Source organism: Mchenga conophoros, linkage group LG5 (assembly GCF_057382185.1).
Source record: "Mchenga conophoros isolate Kocher_MC1m ecotype Shallow Benthic linkage group LG5, M_conophoros_male_GT1.1, whole genome shotgun sequence".
Classification (NCBI taxonomy): Eukaryota; Metazoa; Chordata; class Actinopteri; order Cichliformes; family Cichlidae; genus Mchenga; species Mchenga conophoros.
The window spans coordinates 24437119-24451887 of NC_140530.1; the positions used below are offsets into that span (position 1 = coordinate 24437119).

Sequence of the window (14769 nt, forward strand, 5' to 3'; positions counted from 1 at the left end):
CTAACTTGTATGCAGTAATTGTATTGTGTTCACTAAAGAGAGACCGGATTTGTTTTTCTGATCTATGCAGAAGGAATTGTGATGCATCTGGATGCAGAAATTTTTTTGAGTTTTTTTAAAATTGTGTAACAGTGCTTGTATTATTACTCTTTATTGTCAGATTTCAGCAACATAATTTTATATGGTACTTTTTTTTTCCTTCCAAGGATTTCAAAGTCACTTTCATATGACTTGAAGTAAAAATTTTCATTTGCACCCTGGTTAAAAACCAAGAAGAAGGCCCTGCTTCTGCTGGTGTAGATGTCTGTGCTGGTGGGGCTTTCACCGCCCTCACCAGAGTACTAGCATACCTCAGGTTCATGAGAAAGAAATGGTGTCCCTTCGTAAGTAGGTAGCAAGTGTTATGGCTCCAGGTAAAGTTTCCAATGAGATACACCAAGGTACCTGAAAGTGGAGGCCACTCCCACAGATGAAGTGCAGAGGAGGAGGGGAGTTACCTTTTCTGCCGAAACCAATGATCATCACCTTTATTATCCCTGCACCAGCTTCCGTTGCTTTACCTCTTGTCTGTAGTCGGTCAATGTTGATCCCCAAACTTCTAAAATTGGTTTGTAAAACTGCTGCATGCACATGGAACTTTAAAGTTTCACTGTTCAAGTGAACAACATCCTATTAGGGGGATAAGCCATGCAGAAAGACCAATTATCTGAAAATGACTTAATATTGAAAAAGCCAGTCTCTTCATCATAACTGGATTTTTTTAAGTTCACCCCAAACCGACGCAATAATGCATTTTACATTAACATGGGCATGACAGCTATGCTTTAGACACGCTCCAGTCTTCTGAAATTTGAAAGGCGGGGGCGCATTTACCTACAATTTAAAAATGTAGGTAAATACTTGTGATCCTAACTTCTTATTATCTGTCTGGCTTTCAAAGTTTGTATAGCTCATTCAAACCGCCATCTTCCAATCTCCAGCCAACAAACGGAAGCTGTTGTTGTAAATGACATACACTAGGCCTTATCTACTCCGTTTACGGGGGGGGGGGGGGGGAAACAAAATTCACAATTAACTGTTAAGTTTCATTGTTTATATTGCATTTAATCAATATAAACCAGTAAAGTAAAACATAAAATATTAGCCTTAGAATGCATTACGTAGGTACTTACTTACAACTGCTACTTACTTTTACCGACACAGACAGGACACCGGCCCCCGCCTGCCTGGGTGAAATGAAACCTTCCAGTTTAGTGACGTAGTTCCTTCTTCGCTTAGATAATGCCATTTTGCTCGCCTTACATGGCGCTGTTATTTTTCGCCTCGTGGAAAAATACTCGTCTGAGCTTTCCTTACTTTGCATGTTGGACGAGACAAGCGCTTTATTTAAGTTGCACCACTCCTCTGGGCCGAGCAAACTATTTTTAGGAAAACGTTACATCTTTTTGTTTAGCTGACGGAATTTGCGCAGTTTTCTTTTCAACAGGCACGTTAGAGCGGTCGTCGTCCGGTGTTGACGGCACAGATCCCCGTCCCAGCAAACAAAGGAGCAGTAATATCGTTGCCCGCTTTTTAGCGCAATCTAAAAGTAGCATTATTGATTAAATCATTTGGATGTAAACTAGCCCCGACGCCGTTTTAGTTTTTTGTATTTGAGAAGTCTTTGTCTCAAGTATAATAAACAGTTTAGCCTGACTCATTCAGTCCTGTTAGCGTCATCGGCTAAGGTTAGCCGATTCTGTGGACAATTAGCGAGCTAACCGCTAGCATTGTTTTGCTTCTGCGAGTAAGTTTTATTTTTGCGGGGAAATGGCTGAGGTGTACATTCGAGTGGCGGAGGAAGAAAATGAGGAGCCCATGGAGATTCCCTCCGAAGACGACGGCACTGTTCTTCTTTCCACCGTGGCGGCTCAGTTTCCTGGGGCTTGCGGCCTGCGGTTCAGGAGCCCCGTGTCTCAGTGCATGAGAGGAGTGCGACTCGTGGAAGGGGTCCTGCACGCGCCAGAAAATGGATGGGGGAATGTCGTGTACGTGGTGAACTATCCAAAAGGTAAGGATTGGTGTTTTTCCTTGTTCTTATTTAAACCTAGAGACTTTATCCGAACAGGTGGGCAGATGTTATTTATAATTCATGAAGTAGCTTCAGGTTACTGAAAATGGATAAGTGACGTGACAAGTGACTTGGTCACGCCCACCAGAGTTCGGGCACTAAATCCATTCATTAAAAAGAGCACCAAAGGATTGATTTTGTTCCTTAAAGTCCTTCTGCCAAACCAAGTACCTATATTGCTGGACTTTGTTTTGAAGGGCATGATTATTTTAACCTTACCATTTGGTGGTGTTTTTGTTTCGCCCGATTCCATTAAGGAACTTTTTAATTAAGATTTAATTAAGAGCTGACTGGGTTTTCACCAAAGGAATATCACCAGAACTGATTTTAAATTATTATTGTTCAAGTGGTGTGCAATTTGTTTTATTAAATGTCAAGGGAAAGAGGGAAATGCATAAACTACTAACTATATAAGAATTTTATATTTTGCATTTTGGTTGTATAGCTTTTAAAATATTAACTCCCCCCCCCCCCCCCCCCCCCCCAAATCTTTCCATTTAGACAATAAAAGAAAAATGGATGAAATCGATGCCTCTTCTGCCGTGAAAATGAAGAGGGGAGATATGAAAACATCGGACCTGATTGTATTGGGTCTTCCTTGGAAAACGACCGAACAGGACCTTAAAGACTACTTTAGCACATTTGGTGAAGTCATCATGGTTCAGGTATTACTTGGATAGTAAAACATTTGCGTTGATTTGCAATTTTTTATTTGTTTTATTTTATTATTTTTGCTGGTGTTTTATTTTTTTCTTCTTTCATAGGTGAAACGGGATGCCAAGACCGGAAACTCTAAAGGATTTGGCTTTGTGAGGTTCACAGAGTATGAAGCTCAGGAAAAGGTGATCTCTCAGCGCCATATGATCGATGGGAGGTGGTGCGACTGCAAGCTCCCTAACTCGAAGGTGAATATGGTAATGCCCATGCATATACCCACACACTATGGGAATCAAAACTAAGCCAATACTGTGGTTAACAATCTGTAATGCTAATGCACCCTCCTTTCCTCTTTACAGCAAGGTCCTGATGAGCCACTAAGAAGCCGCAAAGTGTTTGTAGGCCGTTGCACGGAAGACATGACCACAGATGATCTACGACAGTTCTTTATGCAGTATGGAGAAGTCACAGATGTGTTCATTCCCAAGCCATTCCGTGCTTTTGCCTTTGTTACATTTGCAGATGATCAGGTAACGTATGAAATATGTAGACGGTATTTCTTTCCTTCTTTGTTGGTGTTGCTTGCGTCCACATAATCAAATTTTTTTTTCTCCTTTCACAGGTTGCCCAGTCTCTCTGTGGAGAAGACCTTATTATCAAAGGAGTCAGTGTTCACATCTCAAATGCTGAGCCCAAACATGGCAATAGGCAGTTTGATCGCACAGCACGATTCGGAAATGGTTTTGGGGCTCAAGCATTTGGTAGCAGCCGTAGTGGGTTAGGGAGCAGCACTAACAGTAGTCTGGCTAATTTTGGTTCCTTCAGCTTGAACCCTGCCATGATGGCTGCTGCACAGGCTGCTCTGCAGAGTAGTTGGGGTATGATGGGTATGCTGGCTAGCCAGCAGCAGACATCCACCTCAGGCAGCACCTCCAGTGGAACGAGCTCTAGTAGAGACCAGAGTCAGTCTTTCAGTACAGGCAACAGTAACTACGGCACCAGCTCAGCCAGTCTTGGCTGGGGAACAGGGTCAAACTCTACAACCAGTGGTAGTGGGTTTAGCTCAGGTTTTGGGTCCAGCATGGAGTCAAAGTCATCTGGGTGGGGTATGTAAGTTAAGTGTTTGTACGGTAAGTACTGCGAGAAAGAGTCATTTCGAAATTTATTTCTGGTGTTGATGCGTATCTGAAAACTTAACACTTTTGCGTGAAGATGTTTTGTACATTTGGAAAAAAATGCTAAAGATTTAATTTAGGAAGTGTTGAAGTGAATTGTTTACCAGGATGTCTGAGAAAAGTGCTATTTTTGATGTCTCATTTGTTTGTATCCATTTCAACTGGATTCTCTAATGCATGTATTGTGAAATGTGATAACCATCTTTGAAAATGCATGAATGTTCGTGGTTCACCATTATCCGGCATTGTCATCGACCTAAAAGGCAATCTTGCATTGGGAAGAATCTGGTTGAAACATAAATGTTTTAAGTGCAACTTTATTTGCAGTCAAGTTCTATGGAAAAGCCTTCATTGAAATCTCTTCTGCAGTTCACCTCTCTTCCATTTCCCTGCGAGGAAGCTCCTCTTTGGCAGCATTCTTGGGGTGATATCGGTATCATTCTCCCTCTTCCCACCTGTAAATGCTATGCCATCAAAGAACGGCTTCACTCCGCATGTTCTAAGAGACGGTGGGTGTTTTCACTTTTATCCACTTTTACATGGAAAGAACAGCGCAACTGACATTTTAAGAACTGATGAGTGCGATTGAGGATGGCTTGTGGCGAAGAGTGAAGCGATGAGTGAGCGAACGGAGAGAGACGCGTGAAACGGACTGGTTGTGCAGTGAAAGAGCCCAAGTTGACTGCTTTCTGAGTGTGTGAGTGGAAGCTGCAGATGCTACGAGCGCCTCCCCTAACATGGACATTGTTTAATTAGTACTTCAAGATTTTTTTTTTTTTAATCTTTGCAAGTTTTTCCTTATTCTTAAGTATGTCTGTCAAGTGCAGAAATATCGAAATGTAGTGGAATGTTGTGATGAATATTTGTATTGCTTATATTATCTGATTTGAATGCCGTATGGTGTGTGCTTTCATGTTAATGAACTGATCTGTAAGTGTGTACTTGATGTGGATGACACCTGCTGAAGACACTGGGGGACGCGAGTGATGGTGTGCGAACGTGGAGTGGTGTGTCCAATGGTTCCCAGTAGATTTTGTTTGTGAGGTGTTTATAAACATGTCAAATGAAGGGAGTTCTCTAATAAAGTTCATTTGAATAGATGCTTAGTTGCTATTACTTGAGTCAAGTTTGTCAAATCAAAAACCATCTAATTCGATTCACACATCTAGGGACTTTGGGCTCTGCTGGTCGAGGTCTCCGTTTGAACCCTGACTGAAGTCTGTTCTGAAGGAAGAAGATGGAAGTTCCAACACTTTCAGTGTGTGGCCTTCTCAGACATGGGGTAGTACCTGTCTTTTTGCTGCTTTTGATGGCTTGTTCGTGAATGATCCCCTTTTTTTAATTATCCACACGTATGAGGTACTGGGAAGGTAAAACAGTCCAGCTCAGCAATGTGGCTTTGCTTTCCTTCAGCAATATTCTCTCTCTCCCGAATTGGCTATTATACTAGAGCTAATGTCAGGTTTCTGTGCCTTGGAATTGGGGATTTGTTTTAAGAGTCTCACTGAAAAACATGAAGGGAACAGTTTCTGTAGGGTCCCTTTGGCGAATGCTTTAAAAATCAAGTTTAATGTTTCATTCATACATGGTAACAAATCAGGTCAAAATTGTTACATGCACTAAAATTCAACATCACATTAGCAGATCCTGGGATGGAACTTTTCACTTATTTGCTCCAAATCTTTGCTACATAACTGTTTTGACAGGCACATGTCCCATGAAAGAACTAGGACTTTTGTTGGCTCTTGGCTTTATCAGATACATGTAAGTCAGTCTTCATGTTTATTTGATTGATTGGGCTCAAGTCAGATACCGCAGGCTTGCCTGTGTCCTGTCCTTATTCTCTGCTTTCCTCCTCAGTTTCTGTGTTCTTTCTCTTTGCAGTAGTCTTCTTTTTTAAACTCATGTGCTCCTGGGTCAGTTCGTCACTTTTATTTTGTATGTGGATGGACTGAAATAAATAAAGACAAATTAAACATTAAATTTGCTGTCTGCTGTAGATTATATACGCAATACACAGGTTCAGTAAACAATTATTTGAAATTATTTTAGTGGTTAACATTGGCATGACTACATGTTTGTTGTACTGTAAGTTAACTGTACAGAAATCATGTCACTGAATGTGTTGTTTCTTTGAATAACTCACCAAAGCAGTACTGCGGCGGGCTACAAGTTTCACATCATCTACAGACACTGTGCTTCTTTTAGCATGCCTGAAATGAAATTTGGGATTGGAAGCCACGTGGACATATTTGAATAGCTGCAGTTTGAGTAACAAAGTATTTTTGGTAAAGTTGTTAATATGGTGCTGGGACAAAAAAAAAAAAAAGCTTACCTTGCAAAAGCCTCCAGGTCTTTGGCAAATATATCTGTTAAAAACAAAGAGTGAAATGTTGATTTCAGTCTGTTGCAAAACTGCATTAATGTTGACTGTTGTGGATCCTTGGTCCACTTGAGTTAGAATCATTTCAGATTATAACTCCATTCATTTCCATAGATATTGCTCAAAAGTTAAATAAAAATAAGGGAACGTGAGCACAGTATAACAAGGCATATTGCAGTTTTCATGTAAATGGACCCTTTAGAAGCCATATCACCTTCTTTGATGCAAATGAAAGGGAGAACAGGTTCACTAGAGGTGAAACAAGATGCCCCCAAAAAGGAAATGGTTTTGCAGGTTGTGGCTTTCTTCTTATCCTTATCTGACTGATACATATACGTGCTTCTCGTGATGCCTGTCTACAGCTCTGTCCAGCCCTCCTCTAATAGCCCATCTCCTGGTTTCTCCTCCACACTATGCTTGGAAACAAAACAAATCTTGTGACAGACCATATGGATGTGCTAACCTGGACTGCCTGTGCAACCTAAAAAGGCTGCAGGTGCTGTTTCATGTTCCAGTAATGACAAGGACATCAACGAAAAGCAAAACTATATGTTAAAAATAAATAAACAGAAGAGAAAGAGTGAGAGCGCTGCCTATGGCCACCACCTGTATTGCATTTTTACCTTGATAAACCTAACACACCACAACAAAAGACTACTGTACATGGACCAAACTTGACTCCATTATTGTTTTGACACAATTTTTGAATTCAGTGACAACTCATTAAGTAACTGCACTTTATTCCAGGAATGGGGTTTAGGGTAAGCTTAGGAAAAGTGTGTTTCCTGTTCTCTTTCTGAACTCAAGAAACCCAGAGTTTACCTCTGTCTCTTTTCCTTTTTGATGAAATCTAAGGAGTTCTGTAATGTCATTTCATTTCTACAATCCACACCAAAGAGCATATTAGCACACTGAGTTGCAAAAAGTTATATCAGGAAAAAAAGCTGGAATTGTATCCCCATATTTAGACTAAATTTTACATGCTTGCAAATTGTTGATTTAATCTGAGCCTGGAAGGAAAACTATACAGTCTTGATAATGCAAAATAATTTTACATGTGACTGGTCAAATCATATGATATATATATCATATATGTTGAAATATGCTCATTAAAAACGAAGAGTGAAAACAACTACTTGAGTGTAACTGAATTACAAAAAAGAAGCAGCTAAAAACTGAATTTCACAATAATTTCATATGGAAAGGTATATTAAGTTTTCTAAACAATAACTGTATTATGGGTTTAAAAATGCAAAACTGTACATTATGAATCTGCATGATATTTTATATATCCGTTATTGAAAAATGTGTTCCAACACAGTGAGATAGAGCTGCTGTTAGGCAGGGTATGTAAATACCGCCACACTTTGTACTGATGTGCCAGTAAATTTTCATATTTTATAACATATACCATCAGAGGATAAACAATGTTAAAACACACACACACACACACACACACACACACACACACACACACTTCATTATGTACACCATGCTATAGTCCTGTGTTGGACCCCCCTTTTGCTTTCAGGACTGTCTTATTTCTTCATAGCATAGATTTAATAATGTGCTGGAAACACAGAGATTTTGGTCCATATTGACATGTTAGCATGATATAGTTGCTGCAGATTTGTCACCTGCACATCATGATGTGATTGTCTTTTTCCACCACATCCCAAAGGTACTGTTGGATTGAGATCTGGTGACTGTGCAGGCTATTTGAGTACAGTGAACTCATTGTCATGTTCAAGAAACCATTTTGAGATGATCTGAGTTTCGTCACATGATGTGTGATTCCTTTGGAAACCAGAATAATGCACTATGTCATACAATGGATATACTATTGGCATAAAAGAGAGGACATGGATATGCAACAATACTAACAGTACTAAGTACTACAATCAGTACTAACAGACTGACAGTTCATTCATTCATTTTCTACTGCTTATCCAGGGCCAGGCAGCAAAAGCAGCAACCTAAGCTGAGAAGCCCAGACCTCCCTCTACCTCAGCTAACCAACTGAACCATTGATACAAGACAGGATAGATCCATGCTTTCATGTTGTTTATGCAAAATCCTGGTCCTGCCATCTGTTCCAGCACAAATTGAGAATAAGCAGACTAGGCAACATTTTTCAAATGTTGTAATGTACAATTTTAGTGACTCCATGTGAAATGTAGCTTAAGTTTTCTATTCTTAGCTAGGGATGGGTACCGGTATCCAGTGCCATTATGGCACCAGTTCTGACATAAACGGTAGTACCCAGACCGAAAAGCAGCGCACATTTCAGTGCTTTATTTCTGTGCTTTTTTTTTTCTTGAGATGTCATACACTTTGGATTCTAGCCAATCATTTTACCTTTCCAAGGATAGTAGGCAGGCCCAGGTATGTACGTTCTTTTAGAGCAGAGCTGCAGATTAAAAATGCCCAAGGCAAAGCAGTTAAAAGTCTGGCTGTACTTCACAGCAAAAGATGCAAACTCAGCAGCCTGCAACAAGTGCTTTAAGCTGATACTGTGCAAAGGAGGTAAAACCTTGAACCTGATGAAACACCTGGCGACACATAGCGTTTTTTTTTTTTTTAAAGCCAAGAAATGCACCGTATTTGATAGCTTGCTGCAAGACCTCACACCGTGCACATCTACTGCGGGAGTGGTGCCTGTTATCGGACCTGGAGTTAGCAACATCCCCCAAAAACCGAAGAGGAGAGTCGTGGCCCCTAGCCCTGCCAGTGTAGCAGAAATGATGACAGATGATGATAGCAGCAGCAGCCGTTCTTCTCTGGGCGAGTAGCTTAATGTTGCTCGTAGAGCAGGGCGATATGGCCAAAAATATTTATCACGATATATATTTGAAAATTTGCGATAACGATATAACTGACGATATAATTGATGCGAGACAAAATACAACTCCACAACATTACTAGCGCAAAAAGACAACCTTCCATTTATTTTCACTTAAACAAGAAGCTGGTTTTTATGTACATTAAAGCTTCATAAAAATGTAACAGTGCAAATGCAAATTCCTTGCTGAAAGTTTAACCAAAAGGCATTTCCAGTAGAAATGGGCTGACATATCCTGAGCATAACCATGTATAATATCCACTGAAGTTAAAAAGAGGTGCTTTGCAACATTAAACTGCAGTGTGCAGTACGCATTTTTCGGACCATAAGGTGCACGGGATTATAAGGCACATTAAGCGAAACAAAGCAGTCAGATAAATCAAACTTTATTAAACTCATTCTTCTTGCTTCCTCCACTTCTGTACCATTGATTCATTAATGTTGAATTCTCTGGCAGCTGCTCTATTCCCATGTTGTTGCAGTATATTAATGACTAACCTCGTATAGTGGATGGATTATCTCAGTTGTTCTCCTGACTGAAGTTTGGTCCGTTTACAGTATCCTGCCATGCGATTGCATTTGTCTCTAACCATGAAGAACCTTCACGTTAACTTTTATAAGTGGAAAAGTGTTAGTGTTCGTCCTCCAGCTTCACTGTTTATGTTATGCTAACATAGCTGTGTCGCTAGCGATCACGTAGCACATCATTATATACCAGCTAGCCCAACTTCAGTAACCCTACAAACGTCACTGCTGTTTAGTTTCCTGTCTTCATCTATGTTGGAAGTGATAGCAGAGCTGTACGTTTGATTTTTTTCAGAAATCTCTCAGTCAGAACATGCAATATCATGCTTAGGTAACTAGCGAAACTAGCGAGCTAACTTCCGCTAGCTTCCTGCTAACTTCTAACTCCGTTAAATGTAATAACTTTTGTTTTCATGGATGCCTGGAAGTTAAACTTTATAGTTACACCTGGTAAAGCAGCAATGCTGATCGTTTTATTAAAGATGAAAGAATTTAGACAGTTTTTAACGCTCAGTGATGCTGCAGTGTTGTTTGACCTGAAGCATACGGAGTTTAGGACCCAGATTACTCCCAGATTTAAGAGCATCTTAGTCCGACAAATACGACAATAACAACGGCCGCTTGCATGTTCTGCAAAAAAATGTGCTTTGTCGTGTACCTGACGGACAAACACCAAACCAGTTCCACATCACGGAAGTTGCACCATTTTTACAAACCAATTCTGGTTCATCTGTTTCACTCAACAATCGGCCATGTGCGTATGAAAACAAAGGCACTGCGCATGCGCGTTTTACTCCCATTCTATCGCGATATTTCATTTTCCTATCGTTGCCTAACATTATACCGGTATTACCGTGAACGGTATAATATGGCCCAGCCCTAGTTGCTCGTGTGTAATACGTTGAGTAGGCTAACCACGTTATTACATTAATGCATGTAAGGTGAACTAGCAAACACCGTTGTAGTTACATGCGGCTGTCTTCTTGTTTGACAGAGTGATACCATATATGCCCTATAGCTGCAGAAAAGACAAACATTGTTATCTTTTTACAAAAACAAAAACAAACAAAAAAAAAAAACAGCTAAACATGAGAGGTTTTAGGACAAAGTTTGTGTTTTCCATTGTTTAAGCACCGGTTCCAACCAAAGGAGGTATGTTGTATCAACAGAAAAGGCTAACTTGGTTATCATTTTGCAGAAAAAAAGAGACTTCTAAAAATAAAAACGTAAGAGGTTTTTGGACAAAGTTTGTGTTCTCCATTCTTTAATCAAAGGAGCTTGCAAAGAAAAGCGTCTGGACTTCTTTAAGTTACTTGCAGACATTTCACCTCTCATCTGAGAAGCTTCTTCAGTTCTTAGGTCAAATGGTGGGGAGTCCCAGATTAAGTCAGTCCCAGGTGGGGAGTCTCCATTCTTTAAGCACCAGTTAGAGCACCGTTTAAGCACCGGCTCCATTTCAAAAGTACCGGTTTGGCCCCGGTATCGGATAAAACCTAAACGATACCCATCTCTATTCTTAGCTGACAAGAGCGAAAGCTGGTGTGGTATTCTACTGCTGTAGCCCATCTACTTTGATATACTGTGCTGATGCGCTTCTGTATGTTAGTTGAAATGAGGGGGTATTGTGTTATTGTTGCCTTCCTATCACCTCAAAGCGATCTGGCCAACAAAGCATATTCACTCAGGGAAATGGGCTTCCTGTATATTTTCTCTTCTTCAGACCATTCTCTATAAACGCTTGAGATGGCTGTGTGCGGAGAAAAAAATCACAGTAGTTTCTGAAACACTCGGAAAACTAACCACATCACGTTTGAAGTCACTTAACCCCTGCAATCTGATTGGCTGATTAGAAATCAGGTATACCTAATAAAGTGGTCAGTGAAAGAATATCCTCATTAGTTGAACACCTACCACACTGTCTGAATGTCGTCTCGGCTATTGCCGCTATAGCTTGTCGGCTGAACGGTCTCCGGTGGTCTTCACCGATCTTCTGGCAGAGACGACCCACTGTATAATGAACTGCAGCTTTTAACCTCTAAAACCCCAAAACACATCACGTTAAAACACATCATAACGGTCCTGTGTAGTAGCTTTCGCAACGTCCCTTTGTGTTAGCTAATATTAGCCAAACAGGCAATCAGTGAAGAGAACTGAAACACTTACCTGGTGAGTTTCTTCTGTATCCACTGACATTTTCAAGCAGAACTGTTGACAAACCAAACCGAAGATTTCCCAGACAACCACAACAAAAAGGAAAGTCACAAACTGAAGATTAACTACTGCTGAAAACACGATATGTAACCTGTAAACTGATTTTTAAGCTATTTGTTCAGAGATAACTGTCTGATAGCTACAAAATTAAACTCGCGGCATAAATGCGTCAACAAACCAACGAGTCCGCCGCTTCTTCTTCAGTGTTTTGCTTCAATTGGTATCCACAGTTTCCGCTTACTGCCCCCTCCTGGTGTTATTAGTCTTTTACATTTCAGTTCACTTCCAACCAGTGTGCTTTGACTGTGGAAAAAATGACGTCCCCATTGTTTGACTTCCCTAAAGTGAAGCCCAAACGTCTCTATCGCCCCCTGGCGTCTGGCTTCCGTAAAGGCTATTAACCCCACACACTCAATGTTAGCGTATGGGCCAGGGGGGTTAAGTAAAACACTCAAGTCCACCTCAGATATACATATAACAGACACATTCTTCCATGTTAAGTAGTTTGTGTGGTCAATGGGTCACTTCTCCCAAAAGTCTGATTTTAATTAATAACTTCTAAAATTGTAAAACTGTGGTCTGACAGGGTTATGATGACAGCTTTGATTGATAGCTGTTGTCCCTGAAAATCTTGCTTATCTCAGTTCAGGAACTAAAGCTGTTAAGTTTACTTAAACTATGGGTTAGATGCTTTATTTAATGTTTGTAGAAGATAACAGCAATGATCAATGAAAACATCTTCAAAATGAACCAGCCAACAATTATAAGTAACCCTGGATGATCTTTTTCTGCTCATGACCTCATGAGATTTTGTGATGCATTAAAAGAATGAAAGATAACCCCAACGCTCTTTTTTTTCATGTCACAGAAGGAGGAAAATCAAAAAGGCTTTTCTGGAGCACTGATGGTGCTCTCTGTGGACAGCACCCTCCAGAAAGAAATCGATCAGCTCTCCACCTCCTCCTGAGTAATCACAGTGCACGATCATGCAGTCAAAGGAAGTACATAGTTTACAAAGTCCAGGGTTTGAATGAGATCTTTCCTCAGCTTGTACTTCAATTGCCAATCAGCTTGAGAAGTCTGACAGTGTGTCATGCTTAATTTCTGCAACTTAGGTCACAGTATTACAGTCATGCTGATCAGTTGGGCAAAACCTCAGAGAGAAATGCTGCATGTGCACACGTTGAAATAGTTTTAAAACGTCTAGTGCTAACATGATGCATGTGTGTCGTCTGTCAGATGGTGCCAACAAGGACACTTCATCAGCGAGCAAGTCTAAACAACATCATGTATTTACTGTACTGGCAGACATGTTTTGGTTCTGTGATACTGGAAGCCGAAGGGCACCGTTGCTAAAAGTTAACACCTCCCCCCCACTTTACTATAAAACAATCATTTCTTTCATACGTCCACTTCTTTCCTTTATCTTTTTATAAAAGTTATTTAACCTCCCTCTACTTTTACTGCTTTTTTTTAAAGCAGAGAAATTTAATCTCAACATCTGTTAACACCATGTTTTAGAAAGTGAGAAAGCTTGCCATTTTCATTATGGCAACATGAAATGAATCCGTATGCGGAAAGACTAGCATTTCGTTTGATAAATATCTACAAAGGTAGCTTTAAATTCCTAAGAAAGCTTTAGTATAAAACACTTTAGGATTGTGGAAAGTGTTTTGTGCATCATTCTAAAATATAAAAAGGAAAAGATATAGTTTTTGTTGTGTTATGATGTCAGTTAACGAGACAATAAACACACAATGCACTTCATTTTGAGAGTTTAATCACATAGTCCTTTTATAAATTTGTTTGCAGACTTGATCCCCACAAGTGAGCTCCTGAAAAAAGAAAAAAAAAAAATTGTAATTGAAGATCAGTTTTAAAAGGGTAATACAAACAACAAACAAACAAAAAACAGCAGGAGTTCAATGAATGGCATCAGTGTTCAGAGGGAGCAGCATTTTCATTTGTATGGTTACAGTTGTACACATGTACAATCACAGGATTGTGAATGTTATAAGTTAAAATATTAACAGGGACACCAGCATAAAGTTCAGAGTCATACCAGATGAAGCTCATCTCCCTCAAGCCAGTGAGCCCACCCTCGGTTTCTCTTTTCTCCTTTTTGGACACACACCAGCTTTTCATTTTCCCAGTTGACCACAGACTGTTAGAGTAACATAAAAAAATAAAATAAATAAAAAATGAACTACACAGTTTCCCCAATACTTAAACATAAATGGAGTTTACACTTTGTAAAGAGGCTGATTTTGTTTTGCACCACTGATCACAAATCTAATAGCGACCTTTAAAACTGGAGGTTACATTTTGGTAACATTTTTACCTTACAGGTGCGGTTGTCCATTCCTTTCGTTACCTCCTCGAACTCCTCTCCGGTCTTGAATGAACACTCGTAGTTTCTTAAACTACTAAGTGTCTGAATTGTGAAGCAATGTCCGTCCTGCTTAATCACTTTCTGAGGCTTCAACATAGAAGCAATCTTGCGCGTTGCAAAATCAACACCTGCATGTCAAAATGAGAGGGATAAGTGACAACACTTTCTACAAAATGTTTACACTCCAAAAAGAGTAAAAACTATAACCTGCCATATATAAGTTTTACGTACACCCAAGTTCAAGAACTCTAAACCAACTAAATATGAGGTTTTCTACTCATCTCATTTTCTGCACGCAGTCTTCCAATTTGCTTTAAAAAGGGTGAAACTTACCAAGTGCAACCATGTAGCCCTCAAAATTGACATTGCTGACCATGTTCCACGTCCCACTGAGGTTGGCAGGCATTTTGGATGTTAGGTGGCCTCTTTGGAAGACGCAACAGCAGAATTTCAAGAGTGGAAGGATGCGAAGTT

At 40.0% G+C, this 14769-nt stretch overlaps 3 protein-coding genes across 6 annotated transcripts; 1 reads left to right on the plus strand and 2 right to left on the minus strand.

Moving 5' to 3' along the window:
- Positions 1 to 1266: 1266 nt before the first annotated feature.
- tardbpb (TAR DNA binding protein b) lies at positions 1267 to 5925 on the plus strand. 3 transcript variants are annotated; one of them, XR_014892484.1, is made up of 6 exons: positions 1267 to 2050; positions 2612 to 2775; positions 2875 to 3024; positions 3127 to 3297; positions 3390 to 4451; positions 5112 to 5925. XR_014892484.1 is itself a non-coding variant. In XM_085274443.1 (5 exons), the coding sequence occupies exons 1-5, from the start codon at positions 1810 to 1812 to the stop codon at positions 3879 to 3881; spliced, it is 1218 nt and encodes a 405-aa protein (XP_085130569.1). In that variant the 5' UTR covers positions 1267 to 1809; the 3' UTR covers positions 3882 to 5042. The 3 variants fall into 3 exon arrangements, 1 of the variants encoding a protein (XP_085130569.1); XR_014892485.1 differs by having other exon boundaries at positions 1268 to 2050; positions 2875 to 3015; XM_085274443.1 differs by lacking the exon at positions 5112 to 5925 and having other exon boundaries at positions 3390 to 5042.
- Positions 5493 to 12287, minus strand: cenps (centromere protein S). Of its 2 annotated transcripts, XM_085274448.1 has the most exons (6): positions 12082 to 12287; positions 11856 to 11897; positions 11604 to 11727; positions 6278 to 6311; positions 6089 to 6155; positions 5493 to 5893 (listed from the first exon to the last, which is right to left on the minus strand). In XM_085274448.1, the coding sequence occupies exons 2-6, from the start codon at positions 11883 to 11885 to the stop codon at positions 5780 to 5782; spliced, it is 369 nt and encodes a 122-aa protein (XP_085130574.1). In that variant the 5' UTR covers positions 11886 to 11897; positions 12082 to 12287; the 3' UTR covers positions 5493 to 5779. The 2 variants fall into 2 exon arrangements, with proteins under 2 accessions (XP_085130574.1, XP_085130573.1); XM_085274447.1 differs by having other exon boundaries at positions 11856 to 12286.
- A 1379-nt stretch (positions 12288 to 13666) lies between these two features.
- rbp7b (retinol binding protein 7b, cellular) lies at positions 13667 to 14758 on the minus strand. The gene is made up of 4 exons (XM_085274446.1): positions 14629 to 14758; positions 14245 to 14423; positions 13966 to 14067; positions 13667 to 13738 (listed from the first exon to the last, which is right to left on the minus strand). The coding sequence occupies exons 1-4, from the start codon at positions 14699 to 14701 to the stop codon at positions 13685 to 13687; spliced, it is 408 nt and encodes a 135-aa protein (XP_085130572.1). The 5' UTR covers positions 14702 to 14758; the 3' UTR covers positions 13667 to 13684.
- Between the last annotated feature and the right edge of the window lie 11 nt (positions 14759 to 14769).

Bases quoted from the DNA above. Each gene is read 5' to 3' on its own strand.
- cenps (XM_085274448.1), bottom strand. From the start codon at position 11,885: ATGTCAGTGGATACAGAAGAAACTCACCAG. The intron at 11,728-11,855 runs GTAAGTGTTTCA...TTGGGGTTTTAG, and splicing joins ATACAGAAGAAACTCACCAG to AGGTTAAAAGCTGCAGTTCA. The intron at 6,156-6,277 runs GTAAGCTTTTTT...ATTTCATTTCAG, and splicing joins GACCTGGAGGCTTTTGCAAG to GCATGCTAAAAGAAGCACAG.
- rbp7b (XM_085274446.1), bottom strand. From the start codon at position 14,701: ATGCCTGCCAACCTCAGTGGGACGTGGAACATGGTCAGCAATGTCAAT. The intron at 14,424-14,628 runs GTAAGTTTCACC...TTTGACATGCAG, and splicing joins GGGCTACATGGTTGCACTTG to GTGTTGATTTTGCAACGCGC. The intron at 14,068-14,244 runs GTAAAAATGTTA...TTACTCTAACAG, and splicing joins TGGACAACCGCACCTGTAAG to TCTGTGGTCAACTGGGAAAA.
- tardbpb (XM_085274443.1), top strand. From the start codon at position 1,810: ATGGCTGAGGTGTACATTCGAGTGGCGGAGGAAGAAAATGAGGAGCCC. The intron at 2,051-2,611 runs GTAAGGATTGGT...CTTTCCATTTAG, and splicing joins CGTGGTGAACTATCCAAAAG to ACAATAAAAGAAAAATGGAT. The intron at 2,776-2,874 runs GTATTACTTGGA...CTTCTTTCATAG, and splicing joins GTGAAGTCATCATGGTTCAG to GTGAAACGGGATGCCAAGAC.